A 20,760-nucleotide genomic window follows, 5' to 3' on the forward strand; every position below is an offset into this window, starting at 1 on the left:
CCATGTCCTCTCCTGGGCTGGTAGTCAAAGACCAGGCCTGTGTGAGTCAGTCCCAGGAGAGCTTTGCCCACCTGGCTCAGGGTCTCTGGCACCTTTATTCCCCCTTGCAGGGAGCTGTGCCATGTCTCCTGCTCCTTCGGTCGCAGCATCGCCGTCAGCCTGCTCCCGCGGCTCAGCAGGGGAGAGCCCCTGTGGGAACTGCCTGCCCTGGCGTTCCTGGTGGAGGTGAGCCTGATGGCGAGCGCTGCCTGGCCCAGCTGCCTCCCCCTCTCTGCCCTCTCACAGCTGCAGCCGCCGGGGACGGTGCCTGCACCCTGTGCTGCTGCCTGGGCCCAGCCCCGGGCGGGTCCGGGCTCCTGCCGGCCGGGCACCTTGTCACTGCTCCCTGCCTTTCAGGTCCTGCACTGCCTGATCCCCAGACAATATGGGCCCAGCATCCTGCAGATTATTTCCAGGCACCTGCGCAGTCAGTGCCCGGAGAGGCGTCGCCTGGCGCTCCGAGGCCTGGTGGTGCTCAGCAAGGCTCCCTCAATGGTGAGCAGGGGGCAGGGGCTGAAGCCGGGCCGGCAGCGTGCGGCTGTGCAAGGCAGTAGCTTGGCCTTGGCTGGCCTTTGGCAGCTGTGGCAGCTGCTCCCAGCTCTCCTCCTCCCCGTTCAGCTGCCCAACTCCTTTAGGATGCACCTTTGGCCTCTGGGCCCCGCGGCAGCAGCGTGGGGCTGCACCACAGCATTGTGTTCCACACAGGCTAAGAGCATCCGGAGCCTGAATGAAAGCCTCCTGGAGCTACTGCAGGATGCAGACACGGACGCGGTTGAGATGACTCTCACTGTGTTCATCAATGTGCTGGGCTTGAAAATCATCCAAATATCCAGCCCAATAGCCCTGAAGTTGCTTGAGGCGCTGCGGCCACTCTTTGACAACGTAAGGCTCTGTGCCCCTCATCATGGGCACTGAGTACTGCCAGGAAACTTTGGGCCCAGTGTCTTTTCAGGCCTGTGCCCCGGTGGGCCTGGAGAAGCCAGTGCTGAGGTCTTTTCCTCTTCCTTTGCACCAGGAGCACAGCCAGCTGCAGCAGCTCTCCATGCTCCTCTTCCGGGAGCTGATGGAAGCGACAGAGAGGAGCAAGAGCCTAAAGCCACACGTGTACCTGAGTCTGGTGCCATTCTACTTCAACTGGCACGATGAGAACCAGCGTGTGGCAGAGGTGAGGACTCGTGGGCTCTGGTGTCCCCATGGCAGGAGGCTGCTGTGCCTCCTGCCCTGGCCCATGGTCGCCTGCAGCCTCCTCCTGGCCTTGGTGCAGGGATGCGGGTGCTGTGCCCTGGGCTGCGGTGCCATGGCCCGCTCTCTGTTGCTGTGCAGGCCTCTCGGAGAGCACTGTTTGGTGCAGCCAGGTTCCTGAAGTGGAGGGATCTTGAGAACTTGGTGACCATGGAGCAGCCGTGGAGGTTTCCCGAGTGCCTGGTAAGGACGGCCCCAAAGCCCCAGCCCCTGGCTCCCAGGAGCACCCAGCCCTCCGCTCCCCCCAAAGCCCGGCCCCAGCAGCTGCTGGCCAGGCCTCAGGGCTCTGCGGGCAGGGGAGCCCCGTGCTGGGGGCAGGGAGTGCCCGGCCAAGGGGCAGAGCCTGAGCCCAGCCTTCCCTCCATGCCCTGGCGCTCTTTGCAGCTGGAAAAGGACAGGAGCCGAGTGGGCCAGTACGTGCGCCAGGCCCTGCCATTCCTGGAGAGCCCAGAGGAGCCCCTGCGAAAGCTGGCCATCAAGTTTCTGGGTGAGCCACAAGGCCGGGGTCCCTCCCCACCCCGCTGCAGCTCGGCCCCAGCCCCGGCTGCTGCAGCGGCAGCAGGATGCGGCCCAGGGCACGTGGAGCCCCGAGTGGCCCCGAGCGCCTGCTGCCGCCCTGTGCCAGCCCAGCCCTGGGGCGTCCCCATGCGGGAAGGCCCCGGGCTCAGCCCTGCCAGGGCAGGAGGCCGTGTGGCCGGGCTGGCAGCGCTGCTACGGGGGACCTGTGCCTCTGGGGCCTGACAGGCTCTGTGTTCCCAGGGATCGCCGCCAGGTCCATGAAGCAGGAGCAGCCAGAGCTGCAGCTCATCTGCCAAGGTGAGCGAGGGCACCTTCCAGCTGATCCCCTTGGGCCCTGCTCCCTCCTGGCCATGGCAAGAGCTGGCTGGGATGGCCCTGGCAGGAGGGGCTCCTCACGTCCCCACACCCCTGACCTCTCACCTTGGCTCTCTTCCTTTCTCTTCCAGCCCTTCAAGACATCACTGATGACAGCCCTGCCGTCTCAAACCTGGCCCAGGAAACGCTCCACATCATCAGAGCTGTGCGGAGAACTTCATTCTTCCCATTCTGGTAGTCTCCGTTGCTGCCTCTTCCAGCCCGTAGAAGTGTGACAGAAGACATCAGACTCGCCATGGCAGGCCTGGCAATTCAACACCGCTACGTGCCAAGATCTGTACAGATGGCTCCTTACTGCAGATTCCAGCAGCTCCAAGACTGGCTGTGCAGAGCATTGCAGACCCGGCCTTTTCTGCAGGGCAGTGTCTGCCTGTGCTCCTGCAGCTCTGTGGAGAACTGATGCAGGAAGCTCCATCTCCTGGGGCCACCTGAGCCTGTGGGGAAGATGCCTCTTCCCTGCAAGCACCCCCTTTGAGCTCAGCATGGGAACATTACATCCATGTTATCACATACAGAAGCCCAGGAGGTTTTTTTGGTGCCCAGTGTGCACAGGGCCTTGGGGAAGAGGGGAAAATAGCTCCTTGTGCTCAGCAACACTTGCCCCGCTGTGCAGCGTGCCAGCAAAAGTGAGCAGAAGCCCCTTGGCCTTTGGTGGCTCTGCTGGAGCCTCAACGTTTCCAGCAAAATGGAGGGGCAGAGGCTGGAGGTGTGGGGAACCCTGAGCACCTTGTCCTTGGAGATGGCCACAAGCCCTCCCCAGCCAGGAGGCAGCATCTGTGTCCTGCCTGTGTGTTACTGGCTGGTTTGCTCCGGGCTCCCAAGTGCCTCTGGAGCGTCTCCTCTGGAGCTCCTTCAGGGCTGTGCCGCTGCCGGGCAGGTTGGCGGGGCTGGGGGAGACCCGCAGGGGAGGGGGCGCTGGGAAGCCAGGAAGGGGTGAGGTGCTGCAGAGGCCCTGATGGGACAAGGGAGAGGGAAGTCTTGAGGGGAATCTGGGAGTGGGTGGGTGGCAGAAGGCTGCGAGGGGACAGACTGAGTGCAAAGCCCCCAAACCGTGGTCTGTTACTGTTCACCTTACATCTTTAATAAGAGCATATGACAGACCCTCCCAGTAAGGGTCCTGGTCAGGCAAGACCAGGACTGGGAAATCTTTTAAGACTGCCGTGTCCCCTGCGAGTCTCGCCTCCCCCCGCACTCGCGTCCATTTGTCAGGCAAGTCAGGAGAGTGAAAGGTTAAATCTTGTTCCTTATCTGTGAGTTCTGGGTCCTCCTCGGAGTCATCTGACCGAGAAACTGGTGCTGTGGCAGCGGCACCACGGAAGCGAAGTCCACACAAATGGGGTGTGGAGGAGGAGGCCTTTGTTTCTGGCCACGCTGCGGGCTGTGCGTTAGGTGGCCGCAGTGATGCTGGCAATGAAGGCAGCTCTGGCGGCGTGGAAGGCAACGCGGGAGACTGCGGTCGGGGCAGGGCATGGGGCAGGGTCTGCACACAAAATTTCAGCTCCTGCTGTGATAGTGGCTCAGAATCAGTTGCTGTTTCTACACGGTTGTCTGTGGAGCTGGAGTGAGCTTGCAAAGCTTCATGAACTGCTCTCCATGTTCTTAATAAAAAGGTTGCTATCTTATCCCCTAGCATGGTGCTGTCCCAGAGTCTGGCACCGATATCATCCCAAACTCTCCAGTCATATACTGTCACTATTTAATGTGGGATTAGCTTTGGATGCTCACAAAAGGAGACATTCTAAATTTTCTTCCTGTACTGTTTTCTCATATTTTTTAAGGATTTCAGCAAAGGCTCGCGAGACTGCCTTATGCTTTTTCGTTAAAGGGGTTCCCATTTCATTCTCAGCTGCTTCCCTTATCATCCAGCGTAAGGTAATTGAGAGCTCTCTTGTCGCTTCCTTTCAGCGCTTTTTCCTTCCTTGTGTTCAGCTGAGCTACACCACCGGAGAAACAGCTTAGTTTCTTTCATGCCCCAACATGGGGTGCCATTTGTGGTGTATTGAGGCACGGACTCAGGGGGGTGAAGCTGAGACAAGTTTATTGGAGTCGCAGCCCTCCTTTTATAACCCAACACCAACAGATAATCATATCTTATAAGTTAAAATCTGTGACCACAGCATTTGACTGGCTGCCAGCTGTCACGGCAGTTGAAATGGCGGTGGCAGTTGAAACAGGAGTTGAAATGGCAGTTTTAGGAGTTGCAGCTCACCCCTGTAATGAAGTGAGTTCTCTACAAAGGTACATTTTTTTCTAGGCCTGATTTCCCACAGTGCTGCCCTTTGCCTGTTGATAAACAAAGCAGTGGCTTCTTCCCCTGGGGACTGAAAGTGTCACCTCCCCCAGGCTGGGGCCTGGAATTCCAACCACATTCCTGACCTTGGGTTTCACAGTTACCCATCAGTTTGGGAGAGGGGAAAAGAAAAAAAGTCAAGAGATTACAGCAGCAAGTAACCTGGGGCTAAGTGTACCTTCATTTTCTCAAGCTGTTCTGGAGAAATAAATAAAAGTAGTACTATGGGGAAAAAAAGTTCAAGCCAGGTATCAGTTTACTGAATTTGATCAGGGAATACAGAATAGGAACATGCCTGCAAACACACATCTGCACTAACTTCTCAAACTGTACAGTGCAAAATCTGACCCCAAGGAGTCTGTACAAAACAGTGGGAATGGAATCAGAGAGGGGAAGGAAAAAATCCTCAGCAGTGCCTGTCCCAGTCAAGGGGCATTACTGAGCAGCACCTACATTCCCATGTTGCTCTGGGCAGGTCATTTTTCATGTGTGCCAAACAGCACATCTTGAAGCTTGTTCCCATTGAAATACTATAGACATTTCAGGGCATCTGAACAGCCAGATTCTTAAAGCACAACGACCTCAAGGCAAGGGAGGAAGTGAGATTCAGTGGCACTTGGCAGAAGCTGCCCAGTGCCTTGTGTCAAATGGGTATTTACCAAAAGGAGCAACAAGCTCAAGCCATCAGGGAAAGAGCCAGATGATGAAAGGGTGTTAGCTGCTGAGAATTTCTTTGGGAAGAAGTAGAGTGTTAACTTGAGATAGAAATTTGCAATATACCATGGAACCTTATTCAAAGTCCAGCTGCAAAATACCTTAGTGTTAAGAGTGTGAAATAAATCCTAAAGTGTCATCAACCATGTGATTCTCTCTTTATTCCCAATCACTGATTAAAGAAACATAACTCAGATGTGATCTCACTCTGTGCTCCAGTGACATTAACATTAGAACAATATCGTCACTGTCTCCTGGTCTCTTGTGCTTCTCACTGGAAGGCACTTGGTGCACCCCTGGATATCCTGCTAATGAGGTAAAAAACTAACCCTTCTAAAGTTCCAGATTTTCCTCACCTGTTTGGACACAGTGGGACAAACTGGACCAAGTTATGACTTGAAAGCCACCTGCTGGATTTAGCATTAATTACTCCCTGTTTTGATCATAGAGGAAAAAAGCTCACACAACACAATCTCTGTGGACCCAACAGAGAAAACATCCCCAGGGTCTTCTTAGAGCACAAACCTGCAAACAGGGATGACAGGTCAGAGAATCACAGAATCATCAAGGTTGGAAGAGACCTTCCAGATCTTCTAGTCCAACTGTCAACCCAGCACCACCAGAATCACCCCTAAACCCCATCCCAAAGCTCTACATCCAGATGCCACCTGAATGCTTCCAGAGACTCCACCACCTCCCTGGGCTACTTGTTCCAATGCCTGAACACCCTGTCAGGGGAAAAATGGTTTTGAATATGTAATGTGAACCTTGCCCAAAGCAATTTAAGGCTGTTTCCTCTCTTCCTGTCACTAAAGGCTTTGCAGAAGAGACCGACCCCCACACCCACTAAAACCTCCTTTCAGGTCACTGCAGAGAGCAATGAGGTCCCCCCTGAGCCTCCCGTTCTCCACACTCAACAAGCCCAGTTCCCTCAGCCGTCCCTCAGCAGACATGTTTTCCAGAGCCTTCCCCAGCTCCGTTCCCTTCTCTGGACACGCTCCAGCCCCTCAAGGGCCTTTTGGCACTGAGGGGCCAGAACTGGACACAGCACTCCAGGTGGGGCCTCCCCAGTGCCCAGCACACAGGGGCAATCAGTTCTCTGCTCCTGCTGGCCACACTCTTCTCCACAAAGGCCACGATGCCCTTGGCCTTCTTGCCCCCCTGGGCACACTCTGCCTCATATCCAGCCCCTGTCAAGCAGCACCCCCAAGTCCCTTCCTGCTGAGCAGCTCTCCAGCCCCTCTGCCCCCAGCCTGGAGCGTTCCAGGGGGTTTTTGGGACCAAAATGCAGTCCCTGACACTTGGCCTTATTGATCCAGCCTGTCCAGATCCCTCTGCAGAGCCTTCCTGCCCTCCAGCACATCCAATATCAAACACAACATGGTGTTGTCCACGACTTTCCTGAGGGGGCACTCGATCCCCTGGCCCAGATCATCAATAATGATGTTAAACAGGAGCAGCCCCAACCCTGAGCCCTTGGGAACCCCACTAGTGACCAGCCCCACCTGGATTTCCTTCCATTCCCCACCACTCCCTGGGCCATCAGACACTTTGTCACCCAGCAAACAGTTCCCTGGGCAAGCCATGAGCAGCCAGTTTGTGCAGGAGATGCTGGGGGAGATGGTGCCAAAGGCTTTCTGGAATTCCACAGAGACACATCCCCAGCCTTTCCCTCAGCTGCTGAGCGGGTCCTTTGTCAGAGGAGGCAGGTCAGGCAGGACCTGCCTTTCCCAACCCCACACTGGCTGGGCCTGATCCCCTGGTTGTCCTGCCCCTGCCATGGGATGGCACTGAGGAGGATCTGCTGCATGGACTTCCCCGGTCCTGAGGTCAATGGGACAGGCTAGGAGTTCCCCAGATCCTCCCTTTGGCCCTTCCTGTGCATGGGCATCCCATGTGCTTGTTGCCAGTCAGCTGGGACTTGTGCAGTTGTGCAGCACTGCTGGGGAATGAGTGAGAGTGGCTTGGCCAGCTCTTTCTCCAGCTCCCTCAGGACTCTTGGCTGCATCCCATGTGGGCCCAGGCACTTGGGGGGGGTCTCACTGGCAGAGCAGGTCACTGACCATTTCCTCCTGCATTGTGGGGGCTTCACTCAGCTCCCCATCACCAGCTTCCAGCCAAAGCCTGCCTGCCAGGTGTCCAGGGGGTCAGTTCTGCTGCCCCCTCCTTCCTTTCCCCACAATGGAAAACTCCTTCATTTTGGGTCCCTGTGCCCCAGACGGCTGCAACCACCACCTCACCCACCAGTCCCACAATCATGGAATGCTTTGGCTTGGGAAGGGACTTAAAGAGAATCTCAGGACCCTCAAAGGAAAAAATTCCTTCCTATTGTCTCCTCCAGCCCTCCCCTCTATCCGTGTGAAGCTACTGCCCCTTGTCCTGTCACTCCAGGCCCTTGTCCAAAGTCTCTCTCCATCTTTCTTGATGGTTCCTTTCAGGCACTGCAAGGCCACAGTTAGGTCACCCCAAAGCCTTCTCTTCCCCAGCCTCAACAATCCCAATTCTTTCAGCTTTTCCTCACAGCAGAGCTGCTCCATCCCTCTGATCCTCTTGCTGCTCCCCTCTGCACTCGCTCCAACAGGTCCATGTCCTTCCTGGGCTGGAGCCCAGAGCTGGAGGCAGCTCTGCAGGTGGGGCAGCATTACAGCCACGCATGTTCCAGCAGGGACATGGTGGAACCTCATGGAACCAAGGACCATTGTGACACTGCAGGGCCTTCTGGAGCCAAAGGAGCTGTGGGACACTGAGGAATCTCACGGAATCAAGGCAGCACTGTCGCCCTGGGAAAACTCCTGGAATTCAGGGCCCATTGTGACACTGCAGTTCCCCATGGAACAAAAGGAATCCTGGGACACTGCGGAAACTCATGGAAACAAGGGACCATTGTGACATCAAGGGGGCTGATGGAATCAGGAGGCCATTGGGACAATCCAGGGCCTCATGAAATCAAAGGAATTCTGGGACACTGTGGAACCTTCTAGAACCAAGGGTTCCTGCTGATATGAGTGTCCTCCTGGAACCAAGGGAGCTCTGAGATATTTCTGAACCTCCCAGAATCCAGGGGCCATTGGGACCCTGCAGAACCTCCTGCATTCAAGTGCTCCTTGTGAAACTGCAGACTCTCCTGGAACCCAAAGATTCCTGGAACACTGCAGAGCTCACGGAACAAAGGGGCCACTGTCCCACTGCAGCTCCTTCTGAAGCACAAGGGACCCTGGGACAATGGGAAAACTCCAAGAATCCAAAGGGCATTTTGGGACTGCAGGGCCTCATGGAACTAAAGGAACCTTTGGAGACTGGGGAAGCTCATGGAATCAAGGGGCCATTGGGACATGTGGGGCCTCCTGGAACCAAAGGAACCCTGAGAATGTCTGTGGGAACAACATAAGGCAGCAGCAGTTGCATTCAGTTAATGAGGATCCAAAAGGAGTGTTTTGGCCTTGACTGGTGTTTTCCATCCAGAGAGTGCTGTTTGCCAAAGTGGAAACCACTTGGAACGCTCTGCATGGCAGCCTGTGTTTTTCTCTGGTGGCTGAACACAGCCAGCACATGAGGGGAGGGGAATGTGTGGGATCAGGGCACTGCTTTGGGGCCATGCTGGGAATTCCAGTGGACTAAAAGACAAAGCCCAGGTGCTGTTTCCAAAGGAACCCCAATGAAAGGGGGACAGCCTCATTTTCTCCTTCAGTGCCCACAGGAGAGGGGACAAAAAGTGGGGGTTGGGACCCCAAAAGTGTTCAGGGGGGAAATGGGGGATTGAGGGGACAATGGGAAAGTGGGAGGAACAGGAAAAAGGTGGAAAAGGAGGGATAGTCTGGCAGGTCCCACAGTCCCATGGGGGCCTTTGGGTACAAGGGGGCTAGGAAAGGGGGGGCAGGCCTTGAGCTTCCAACTTCCTGTGGTGTGCTGGGGGCTGCTGGATCCAATCTCAGCCTTGGATCATGGCAACAGTTTCAGATTAGAGGAATTACAGAGGTGTGACTGAATCACTTTGGTCCCCCAGGTTTTAATGATGGCAAATCAGATCTATTGATAGAAACAAATTTATTTAGAGATACAAATGATCAGACAAAAGATCTTCATCACAATTAGTGCACAAAATACACACTAAAACTACCAGGAGTACAGGATAAGATAGGACAGGGCTCTACACTAAAGCAATTGTTGAAGCAATTCTACTAAAGCTGGCACAAAAGCAATAATTCTTAATTAGAGATGGATGGAACTCCCCCAGACCAACGCTCGGGGGGAGATCTCTGCTCTCAGCCTCCAGCAGTGACCTTGGGGGTTCCCAGCCAAGGCAGGAATCTGCACACACACCCCTCCAAAAAGGGTTCTGTTTGAAGAAGCTGCCCCTGTGAAAGGGGACTGGCCCCTTGTGGTCGAAAGGGATGGACTGACAGTCACTGTACTCCAGGGGTTGCCTCAACATCAGGGGCTTCATTCGGGGTAGAAGCAGCGGCCGAAGCTCTTCCCACAGTCGGGGCACTGGTAGGGCTTCCCTTACTGGTGGGTCCGTTGGTGTGAGGTCAAGGTAGAGCTGTGGGGGAAGCTCTTCCCACACTCCCCACACTTGTAGGGCCTCTCCCCGGTGTGGATGCGCCGGTGGGTGACGAGGTTGCCGTTCCGGTTGAAGCCCTTCCCGCAGTCAGTGCAGTGGAAGGGCCTCTCATCAGTGTGTGTCCGCTGGTGCAGGAGGAGATGTGAGCTGGTCTGAAACCTCTTCCCACATTCCGAGCACTTGTACGGTCGTTCCCCAGTGTGGATGAGCTGGTGGGTGCGGAGATTGGAGCTCTGACTGAAGCTCTTCCCACATTCCCCACACGTGTAGGGCCGTTCCCCAGTGTGGATGCGTTGGTGGGTGCGGAGGGTGGAGCTGTCATTGAAGCTCTTCCCACAATCCCCACATGTAAAGGGCCGTTCCCCAGTGTGGATGTGCTGGTGGGTGAGGAGCTGGGTGCTCTTCCTGAAGCTGTTTCCACATTCCAAGCACCTGAAAGGCTTCTCCCTGCTGGGAGGCTGATCAGGGACCACCAGCTCAGAGCTCCCCCTCAAGCTCCGGCCGCCTTCCCAGCACAGGCTGGCTCTTTCCTCCTCAGAGCACCCTGGGATGGCTTTGGAGCCCCTCCTGTGGGGGGATCTCCGGCCCTTTCCCTCCCCGCTGCCTTCCTGCGCCGGGGAGCCCTTCAAAACGGCCTCTCCCACCAGGGTCTCACAGGGGGATTTGTCCTCCGGGCTCTCCGTCCTCAGCTCGGGGCCTGGGGCAGGAAGCAAGAAGGACAGGCAGGGGATTTGCCTCCGGCCCACAGGGAAGGCCAAGGACATCCCCCCAACTCCGGCCCCGGCAGGACGGCGGCGCCAGCGGGGTTGTCCTGCAGCCGGGGCCATGCTCGGCTGACAGAGCCAGCACAACACCCGCCCAAAGGGACACTGACTTCCTCCTCACCTGCCTGGGGGGCCCAAGGCATCTTCCTCTTCCTCGCAGCCTCCTCCTCCATCCGCCCAAGCTTTGGGAAGGACAAATCCTGATGGGGGGGGGAAACAAGGGGTGAGTGCGTTGGCTTGGGGGTTCCTCCTGCCCAAGTCCATCTCTAGAACTCACCGGGCATCCTGTGACCATAAAAACCTCCAAAACACTAAGATTCAGCCTAAAGAAACCCAAACCACCAAGATTCAGGAAAAAAACCCATCAGAAATAGCAAGACGACTTTTACCCCCCCCAAACTGCAAAAAGTTGAGACTCAGGTAAAAAATATTCCAAAATATGAAGATTAGCCCAAAACATCTCTCCCAGAAGTTACCCCTCTCTGGTTTCCCCCCTATGGGGTACAGAGAGTCTCCCCTGTCTGGGATGTTGGAAGTTTTGGGGGTCCCAAGGTTCCCTTCTCCTCTGACTCGCTTTCAGGTGCCACATTCCCTGATATTCCCCCTCTCCAGGTTCTCCACTTTGTTGTCCCAGGGATCCCAGGGGTCCCCACTGTTCAGGCTTCCCCTTCTCTGCACCCCCTATTTCAGGCTCCCGGGGGTCCCGGAGCTCCTCCCTCTCCGTGCTCCCCCCTCCAGGCTGCCGGGGGTCCCCCAGCTCCGCCATCACCCTACTCCACCCTCCACACTCGGCAGCTCCCGGGCTCCACACCCACCCCCGGCACTCCCGGGGGGCCCCAAACCCGCTGTGTCCCCCCCGCTGGCACCGGGCTGACAATGGAGCCGGCGGGGCCTGACCCAGCAACACCAACCCCCACCGTGGGGGGGGACCCACACAAGGGCCAGCTGTGCCCAAGGCAACCAAACAGCCCCACAGGCGGGGGGACACCAGAAACTTCCCCAGGGCAACGAGAGCAGGGAGCAGATCCAGCCCCCTGACACATGGGCAGGCTCTGGGTTCAGCCTGACCAGGGGCAATTTGGCACCAACAGCAAAGCCCTGACTGCTGGCTCGGCACAGGGGGCCCGAACTCCCCCCTCTCCAGGCTCTCAGGGCTCTTGCAGCTCCCCCCTCTCACCAGCCTCCCCTGCTCTCCAGGGATCAAGGCATGGGGACACCAAGGCACCCCCACTTCACACTCGCTCACACTCTCACCCCTTCCCTCAGCCCCCCTCTCACACCCCTTTCCTGGGCTGTTCCCTAGTGTGGATGCGTTGGTGCCGGATCAGGTGGGAGCTCCGGTTGAAGCTCTTCCCACATTCCCCACACAGGTAGGGTCGTTCTCCAGTGTGAATTTGCTTGTGCCGGATCAGGTGAGAGCTGCTCCTGAAGCTCTTCCCGCATTCCCCACACGTGTAGGGCCGTTCCCCAGTGTGAATGTGCTGGTGTTGGAGCAGGTGGGAGCTCTTCCTGAAGCTCTTCCCACATTCCAAGCATCTGAAGGGCTTCTCCCTGCTGGGAGGCTGATCAGGGACCACCAGCTCAGAGCTCCACCTCAAGCTCTGGTTGCCTTCCCGGCACAGGCTGGCTCTTTCCTCCTCACAGCACCCTGGGATGGCTTTGGAGCCCCTCCTGCGGGGGGATCTCCGGCCCTTTTCCTCCCCGCTGCCTTCCTGCGCCGGGGAGCCCTTCAAAACGGCCTCTCCCACCAGGGTCTCACGGGGGGATTTGTCCTCCGGGCTCTCCGTCCTCAGCTCGGGGCCTGGGGCAGGAAGCAAGAAGGACAGGCAGGGGATTTGCCTCCGGCCCACAGGGAAGGCCAAGGACATCCCCCCAACTCCGGCCCCGGCAGGACGGCGGCGCCAGCGGGGTTGTCCTGCAGCCGGGGCCATGCTCGGCTGACAGAGCCAGCACAACACCCGCCCAAAGGGACACTGACTGCCTCCTCACCTGCCTGGGGGGCCCAAGGCATCTTCCTCTTCCTCGCAGCCTCCTCCTCCATCCGCCCAAGCTTTGGGAAGGACAAATCCTGATGGGGGGAAAACAAGGGCTGAGCGTGTTGGCTTGGGGGTTCCTCCTGCCCAAGTCCATCTCTAGAACTCACTGGGCATCCTGTGTCCATAAAAACCTCCAAAACACTAAGATTGAGCCCAGAAAAACCCAAACCACAGACATTCAGGCAAAAAACTTTTCAGAAATAGTGAGATGAACCTCCCCTCAAACTGCAAAACATTGTGATACAGCCAAAAAATACTACAAAATATAAAGATTCAGGCCAAAAAATCTCTCCCAGAAGTTCCCCCTCTCTTGTCTCTCACCTCTGGGGCTTGGAAGGTCTCCCCTGTCTGGGATACTGAGGGTCCCACTTAGGGATGCTGGGAGTGTTGGGGGTCCCAAGGTTCCCTTCTCCTCAGACTCTGGCCTTTGGAGTGCTGCAATCCCAGACATTCCCCCTCTTCAGGTTCTCCACTTTGTTGTCCCAGGGATCCCAGGGGACCACACTGTCCAGGCTTCCCTTTCTCCACGCCCCCCATTTCAGGCTCCCGGGGGTCCCGGGGCTCCTCCCTCTCCGTGTTCCCCCCTCCAGGTTGACGGGGGTCCCCCAGCTCTGCCATCTCCCCGCTCTGCCCTCCACACTCGGCAGCTCCCGCTCTCCACACCCACCCCCGGCACTCCCGGGGGGCCCCAAACCCGCTGTGTCCCCCCCGCCGGCACCGGGCTGACAATGGAGCCGGCGGGGCCTGACCCAGCAACACCAACCCCCACCGTGGGGGGGGACCCGCATCCCCCTGCCCACCGCTGGGACTCTGCCCCCAACCCAGCCTGGCACCCCCAAAAAACACCTCCTGCCCACCCCCAAGAGCCACCAAGGGCACAGCCCTGCACAAGGGCCAGCTGTGCCCAAGGCAACCAAACAGCCCCACAGGCGGGGGGACACCAGAAGCTGCCCCAGGGCAACGAGAGCAGGGAGCGGATTGGGCCCCCTGACACGTGGGTGGGCTCTGGGTTCAGCCTGACCAGGGGCAATTTGGCACCAACAGCACAGCCCCGACCGCTGGCTTGGCACGGGGGGCCCGAGCTCCCCCCTCTCCAGGCTCTCGGGGCATTTGCAGCTCCCTCCTCTCTCCAGCCTCCCCCGCTCTCCAGGGATCAAGGCATGGGGACAGAGAGTGACCCCCACGGCAAACCCGCTCCCGTTCTCCCCCCTCCCCTTAGCCCCCCTCTCCTACCCCTTTCCAATCAGCCTCCCAGATCCTGACCCCCACCAGCTCCCTTTGGGGGTCCCACCCGCTCTTTTCGCTTCTCTCGCCCCTTTCCCATCGTGGCCGCTCCGCTCACCCGACAGCGGCAGGAAGGGCAGGGACAGGGGTGGAGCAGCAACAGCAACAGCAGGAGAACAATTGTCCCCCATCCCATGGGTGCCCGGGAAGGGGAACTCATCCCAAATATCCTGGGGGGAGAATGGGGGGTCGGGACATACTCGGGCTGCCAGCACAGATTTCCCTGCAAAGTCTGCAGGGAGTCAAACCCTGAAGAGGAGATTGTGCCCCATGGATGGGATTGCAGAGGGTCCCTCAGGTCCCCAGCAGAAATCAGCAATCAGGAATATACACAAAAGGCCCCCACAAAGATTTGGGGGGCAGTGTCTTGTAGCTAGGGAAGAGCATCATCCCACCGTGGCGGGGCTGGCAAGTGGGAGGCTGCTCCAGGGGTCTGCAAGAGGCCTCGTGCTCTGCTCAGCCCCACCACTGCCTGGTACCAACACCCCCGGCTGCCCCCGGCCCTGGGCAGCTCTGCTGCCACAGGCTGTGCCCTCACCGTGGCCCTGCAATGGCCCTGCCTGTCCCTCACCCGTGGCCCTGCCCGTGGCCCTGTCCCTTGGCTCTCTCTCTGCCAGCTCAGTGTGGGGCACACGGGCTGGGGGTCCCTCCCAAGCCCCCCGGGCAGCCGGCGTTGGCTGGGGGGATGTGAGGGCTGGGCCTGCTCAGCACAGCCCCGGCCTCGTGCCCAGCGCCTCTTTCCTGACCCACACAAGACCTTCCCGGCCCCCCAGAGCTCCCCTGCTGCTGCCTCTGCTCCTGGCCCTGCCTTTGCTGCTCCCTTGGCTGGGGCAGCGGCTGCAGGGGGGGGATGGCAGCAGCTTCAGTTCCACGGCACTTCCTGGGGGGAGCTCAGCCCGGGGGGGACGGGCAGGGACCTGATGGGGATGGACAGGGGCCCAGCAGGGACAGACAGGGCCTGCAGGGGAAGGCACAGGAACAACCTGAACCCCCACACTGCCACCGCTGTCTCTGCTCCTCCTTGCAGGCTCCGTGGCCAGGCACAGTTTGTGTTCCTGGGTGCCCACCATCTCAGCACTTGGAGACGCTCAAATCAGCGCCCGCAGCTCTGCAGCAAAGCCCCAGCTCACCTGGCACACAGGGGATGGACACAGCACCTTCAAGGGGATGGGCATTCACAGCTTTGCCTCTCTTCCCACCACGGGGCTCTCCTTCCTCAGCAGCACCTCTGCCTTGCACTTATTCTCAGCCTCACCTCAGGGACAGCTCTGGGCTCACCTCCGCGCCACTTCTCAGCCTCACCTCAGGGCCTGGGCTCAAGGACAGGAACCTGCAGGGAGGGGACATCAGGTGCAAGCTGAGGGCTGCCTGCTTGCACTGGCCTCTGGGCTTCTTTCTCCTTCTACAACCAGCCCAGAACTCAGCCTACTTTTCTAACACCACACATTTACAGACTAACCTTGGAGATAGATATGGACAGACATCTCTATCACCCTGGGGATAGAGCCTCAAGCATGTGCTGCCATAGGAATGGCAATCACAGAATCACAGAATCAGATGGGTTGGAAAAGACCTCCAAGATCATCAAGTCCAACCCTTGATCCAACCCCGCTGTGCTTCCCAGACCATGGCACTGAGGCCACATCCACTCTCACCTTCAACACCTCCAGGGATGCTGACTCCACCCCCTCCCTGCACAGACCATTCCAAGGCCTGATTACTCTCTCTGTAAAAAATTCCTTCCTAATATCCAACCTAAACCTCCCCTGGCACAGCTCAAGACCCAGCCCTCTTGTCCTACTGCTGCTTCCTGGCACAACAGCCCCACCCCCACCTGGCTCCAACCTCCTGGCAGGGACTTGCAGACAGTCAGGAGGTCTCCCCTGAGCCTCCTCTTCTCCAGCCTCAACACCCCCAGCTCCCTCAGCCTCTCCTCACACCACTTGTGCTCCACTCCCTTCCCCAGCCTCGCTGCTCTTCTCTGCACCTGCTCCAGCCCCTCCAGGGCCTTCCTCAACTCAGGGGCCCAGAGCTGGACACAGCACTCCAGGGGTGGCCTCACCAGCGCTCACTCCAGCCCAACGATCACTTCCCTGCTCCTGCTGACACACTCTTCTTCACACAGGTCCCTCTGCAGAGCCCTCCTGCCTTCCAGCACATCAACACACCCCCAGCTTGGTGTCACCTGCACATTTGCTGATGAAATGCCTGGTTCTGCAGCAGCTGCAGATGCTCAAGGGGCAGCAGGACCAAGTCAGGGGCCTGGGGGGGCCTGGGGGGCTTTGGGGTCCTGGAGGGTCCTGGGGGAGCTGGGGAGGGGCTTTGGGGATTGGGGGTACAGACCAGCACAGATCAGGACAGACCAGTACCTCCTCACTGCTCCCCAGATCTCTCCTGGAGCTGGGCCACGTTGTCATGGGACACCTGAGCCCCCCCACTGCTCTCCCAGTACAGCCCAGTGCCCTCAGTACAGCCCACTGTGTTCCTGTCCCAGGGTGCTGCGTGATTCCTCTTGGGGGGGGTTGGAAGGGATTTGGAGGAGGCTGGGGGAGATTTGGCTGGATCTGTGGGGGGGTTGGATGGGGATTTGGGAGGTTTTAGGGGTCTTTGGGTGAATTTGGGGGAGTTAAAAGGGTCTTGGGGGCATTGGGGTTTCAAAAGTATCCGGGGGAAAGGGGATTAATGTTCCTGTCCCAGGGTGCTGGGTGATCCCTCTTTGGGGGGGGGGGGTTGGGAGGGATTTGAGGGGGTGCTGGAGGAGATTTGAAGGGATCTGGGTATTTTGGATGGGGATTTCAGGATTTTGGGGGGGCTTTAGGTGCATTTAGGGAAGTTAAAAGAGGTCTTGGGGGCAATCAGGGGGTAAAAGGGATCTGTGGGGGGAGGGGATTAAAGGGAAAATGAGGGTTAGGGGACATTTGGGAAGGGTTAATGGGGCCTGGGGGGGGAGAGGATGGGCTGCAATATGAGCAGGTGAACCCTGAGATCCCCCTTGGTGTCCCCCAGACCTTCTTGGTGTCCCTAATTTCCCCCTTGACACCCCGAGACCTTCCTGGTGTCTCCAGCATCCCCAGGGCCTCTCCATGGCCCCAATTCTCCCCTTTGACACCCCCAATTCCACTGTCCACAAACCCCATCCCAGTTCCCCAAACCCCATCCCTGATGTCCCCAACCCTCCATCTCACCCCAGGAGCCCCCCCTGGACCCTTTGACCCCAAAAACGCCCCCTCCCCACGCTCACAGAAAGGCCAAGGGCATCTGGGGACACATTGGGGACAGTTCGGGGGCTTTGAGGGGAACTGGGGGATTACTGGGGGATACTGTGACACACTGGGGGGAACCAGGGGGCACTGGGAGGGACTGGGGGGTTACTGAAGGACACTGGGAGGGACTGGAGGTGAACTGGGGCACACTGGGGGTCACTGGCAGAGAACTGGGAAGTTACTGGGGGATTACCAGGACACATGGGGGGACACTGGCAAGTAAGTGGGCCATACTGAGGGTCATTTGGAGGTCATTGGGATATACTGTGGGCACTGGGATCCCCTAACCCAGATGTGGTACATCTCCCCCCCCGGATTTTGGGGGGCACCCCAAGGCCCCTTCTCTTAGGGGCTGGGGATCCCCTGCACCCCACTGCTGGGCTTTAGGGGACCCCCCACAATACCCTCAAAACCCCTGAAATACCCTCCGAAATCCATCCCTCGACCCGTCGAAACCTCCTCAAGGTCCCCTCAAATCCCCTCAGAGACCTCATCCCTCCCCAGCACCCCCTAAACTTTCTCAGTGACCCGAAAAACCCATCCGGGATCCCCCAAGCCCATTCAGGGACCCCCCCAAGCCCCCTCAGGGCCCCTCAAAAACGTCTGGGACCCCTTAAACCCCCTAGAGACCCCAAAAGTGCCGAAAAAGTCCCCTCAAAGCCTCCCAGGAACCCCAAACCTCCCCAGAGAGCCCCAAAGCCCACCTGGGACCCCCCCAAATCTACTCAGAAAACAAAACCCTCTCAGAGACGCCCAAACCTCTTCAGAGACCTTCAACCTCCCCCCTGAGTCCCTTCAGGGACCCCTCAAAACCTCCTCGGGAACCCCCGAACTCCTCCGCTAAGCCTCCACGAGACCTCCAGCCCTTCCACCCACAGCCGCGCTCCCCGCAGCCCCCGAGGGGATCCCCAGAGCCCCGCTCTCACCGAAACCCCCGCCAGCTCACACAGCGAGCGCAGCGATCGCCACCCCCTCCCCTGCCGCTCCCACGCGGCCAACATGGCGCCCGCTCTGCCCGCCCTCCGCCTTCAGAGACCCGCCCCGCGCGGGTGGGGGCGTGGCAAAGGGCGGGCGGGGGCCGTGGCCGCGCGCTGATTGGCTGCGGGGCGGGTCGGTAAAGGCGGTGCGTGCGCAGAGCGAGCGCCATGTTGGCTGTCGGGAATCCGTGATGGCGGCGGGGTCTCTCCTTTGTTGTGAGTGCGGGCGGGGGGGGCGGCGAGAGCGGGGTCTGGGGATCCCCTCGGGGGCTGCGGGGAGCGCGGCTGTGGGTGGAAAGGCTGGAGGGCTCGGGAGGGTTCGGCGGGGGGGTTCGGGGGTTCCCGGGGACGTTGTGAGGGGCCCCTGAGGGGGTTCGGTGTCCTGAGGGGACTCAGGGAGGAGTTTGAAGGTCCCTGAGGGGGTTTGGGAGTCTCTGAAGGGGGTTTTGGTTTCTGAGGAGATTTGGGGTGTCCCAGATGCGCTTTAGGGGTCTTTAAGGAGGTTTGGGCGTCCGGGGGGGCTTTACAGGGACCTTTTAGCTAGTTTTGGGGTCTCTAGCGGGTTTAAGGGGTCGCAGACGGTTTTGAGGGTCCCTGAGAGGGGGATTGGGGGGTCCCTGAATGGGCTTGGGGGATCCCAGGTGGGTTTTGCGGGTCACTGAGAGGGTTTAGGGGGTGCTGAGGAGGGATGAGGTCTCTGAGGGGATTTGAGGGGACATTGAGGAAGTTTCAGTAGGTCGACAGAGAGATTTTAGGGGTTTTGAGGGGATTTTGTGGAGTCCCCTAAAGCCCAGCAGTGGGTTTGGGGAGTCCCCCAGCCCCAGGGGAGGGGTCCTAGGGATGCCCCCCAAAATCAGAGGAGGTGGATATATTACATGAGGGTAAAGCTGATCCCAATGCCCCCAGTATATCCTAATGATCTCCCAGTGACCCTCAGGATGGCCCAGTAGTCCCCCAGTGACCACATAGTGTATCCCAGGGAGCAGCCAGTAACCCCCAGTATGGCCTGGTAACCTCCCAGTGTTCCCTGGTGTGTCCTGATAATCCCCCAGTAACTCCCCAGTTCTCTGCCAGTGACCCCCAGTGTGCCCCAGTTCACCTCCAGTCCCTCCCAGTGTCCTTCAGTAACCCCCCCAGTCCCTCCCAGTGCCCCCTGGTTCCCCCCAGTGTGTCACAGTATCCCCCAGTAATGACCCAGTGCCCCCCAAAGCCCCCAACTGTCCCCAACGTGTCCCCAGATGCCCTTGGCCTTTCTGTGAGCTCTGGGGGGGCTTTTTTGGTGTCAGAGGGTCCAGGGGGGCTCCTGGGGTGAGATGGAGGGTTGGAGACATCAAGGATGGGATTTGAGGACAGTGGGGAGGGGTTTAGGGACAGTGGTATTGGGGGTGTCAAGGAGAGAACTGGGGCCGTGGGGAGGTCCTGGTGACATTGGAGACACCATGGAGGGTCTTGGGGTGTCAAGGGGGGAACTGGGGACACCAAGAGGGTGTTGGGGACACCAGGGGGGTCTCAGGACTCACCTGTTCATGGAGCTGCCCCACCCTTCCCCCCCCAAAGCCCCATTAACCCCGCCAAATGTCTCTTAACCTCCATTTTTTCTTTAATCCCCTCCGCACACAGATCCCTTTGATGCCCCAGTGCCCCCAAACCCCATTTTAACACCCCAAATGCTCCCAAAGACCCCCAAACCCCCCAAAATCCCCATCCACCCCTTCCCAGATCTCTTCAAATCTCTCCCAGCACCCCCCCCAAATCACTTCCAACCTCCCCAAAGAGGGATCACCCGGCACCCTGGGACAGGAACACAGTGGGCTGTACTGGGGGCACTGGGCTGTACTGGGAGGGCACTGGGGGGGCTCAGGTGTCCCATGACAATGTGGCCCAGCTCCAGGAGAGATCTAGGGAGCAGTGCAGAGGTACTGGTCTGTCCTGGTCTGTGCTGGTTTGTACTGGTCTGTCCTGGTCTGTACCCCCAATCCCCAAAGCCACTCCTCAGGTCCCCCAGGACCCTCCCACACCCCAAAGCCCCCCAGGCCCCCCCAGGCCCCTGACTTGGTCCTGCTGCCCCTTGAGCATCTGCAGCTGCTGCAGAACCAGGCATTTCATCAGCAAATGTGCAGGTGACACCAAGCTGGGGGTGTGTTGATGTGCTGGAAGGCAGGAGGGCTCTGCAGAGGGACCTGGCCCAGCTGGATCCATGGGCTGATTGCAAGGGGATGAGGTTCCAGCAGGCCAAGGGCTGGGTCCTGCCCTTTGGCCACAAGAAGCCCCGTCAGCCCCCTGGGCTGGGGCCAGAGTGTCTGGAGAGCAGGCAGGCAGAAAGGGAGCTGGGAGTGGGGATGGACAGGAAGCTGAAGATGAGGCAAATTGTGGCCAGTGTGATGTTAGAAAAGCAGGCTAAGTTGTGGGATGGTTGTAGAAGGAGAAAGAAGCCCAGAGGCCAGTGCAAGCAGGCAGCCCTCAGCTTGCACCTGATGTCCCCTCCCTGCAGGTTCCTGTCCTTGAGCCCAGGCCCTGAGGTGAGGCTGAGAAGTGGTGTGGAGGTAAGCCCAGAGCTGTGGAGTAGTTGGAGTGCAGGTTTAGAGCAGCTTTATCACCTCAAGTGTGCAGAGGAAGCTGCTGCCCCTGCAGGGACCTGCCCACAGCCCGGATTGAATTACCCCTGGAACATCCCTCTGTGTGTGTGTGTGTGTGTG

The 20,760-nt window shown here is 58.7% G+C and overlaps 2 protein-coding genes across 2 annotated transcripts in view; one reads left to right on the top strand and one right to left on the bottom strand.

Moving 5' to 3' along the window:
- Positions 1-20,760, bottom strand: part of LOC135405259 (zinc finger protein 883-like) — a 142,024-nt gene that overhangs the window by 18,247 nt on the left and 103,017 nt on the right. Inside the window, exons 3-4 of the mRNA XM_064639924.1 lie at positions 11,815-12,058; positions 9,687-10,114 (exon numbers count right to left, since the gene is read on the bottom strand). Coding sequence (XP_064495994.1) covers positions 9,687-10,114; positions 11,815-12,058 — 672 coding nt within the window. The remainder of the gene's footprint in view (positions 1-9,686; positions 10,115-11,814; positions 12,059-20,760) is intronic.
- On the top strand, positions 1,023-2,474 carry LOC135405569 (maestro heat-like repeat-containing protein family member 6). The gene is made up of 5 exons (XM_064640276.1): positions 1,023-1,204; positions 1,363-1,464; positions 1,666-1,768; positions 2,041-2,097; positions 2,247-2,474. Exons 1-5 carry the CDS (start codon positions 1,082-1,084, stop codon positions 2,351-2,353), a joined length of 492 nt encoding a protein of 163 aa, XP_064496346.1. The 5' UTR covers positions 1,023-1,081; the 3' UTR covers positions 2,354-2,474.

Source organism: Pseudopipra pipra, chromosome W, assembly GCF_036250125.1.
Source record: "Pseudopipra pipra isolate bDixPip1 chromosome W, bDixPip1.hap1, whole genome shotgun sequence".
Lineage (NCBI taxonomy): Eukaryota > Metazoa > Chordata > Aves > Passeriformes > Pipridae > Pseudopipra > Pseudopipra pipra.

What these genes read in the sequence shown, in the direction of transcription:
- LOC135405569 (XM_064640276.1), top strand. Translation starts at nt 1,082, where the DNA reads ATGCTCCTCTTCCGGGAGCTGATGGAAGCGACAGAGAGGAGCAAGAGC. An exon ending in GCTGGCCATCAAGTTTCTGG is followed by an intron (nt 1,769 to 2,040) that starts GTGAGCCACAAG and finishes CTGTGTTCCCAG; the next exon opens with GGATCGCCGCCAGGTCCATG. An exon ending in GCTGCAGCTCATCTGCCAAG is followed by an intron (nt 2,098 to 2,246) that starts GTGAGCGAGGGC and finishes TTTCTCTTCCAG; the next exon opens with CCCTTCAAGACATCACTGAT.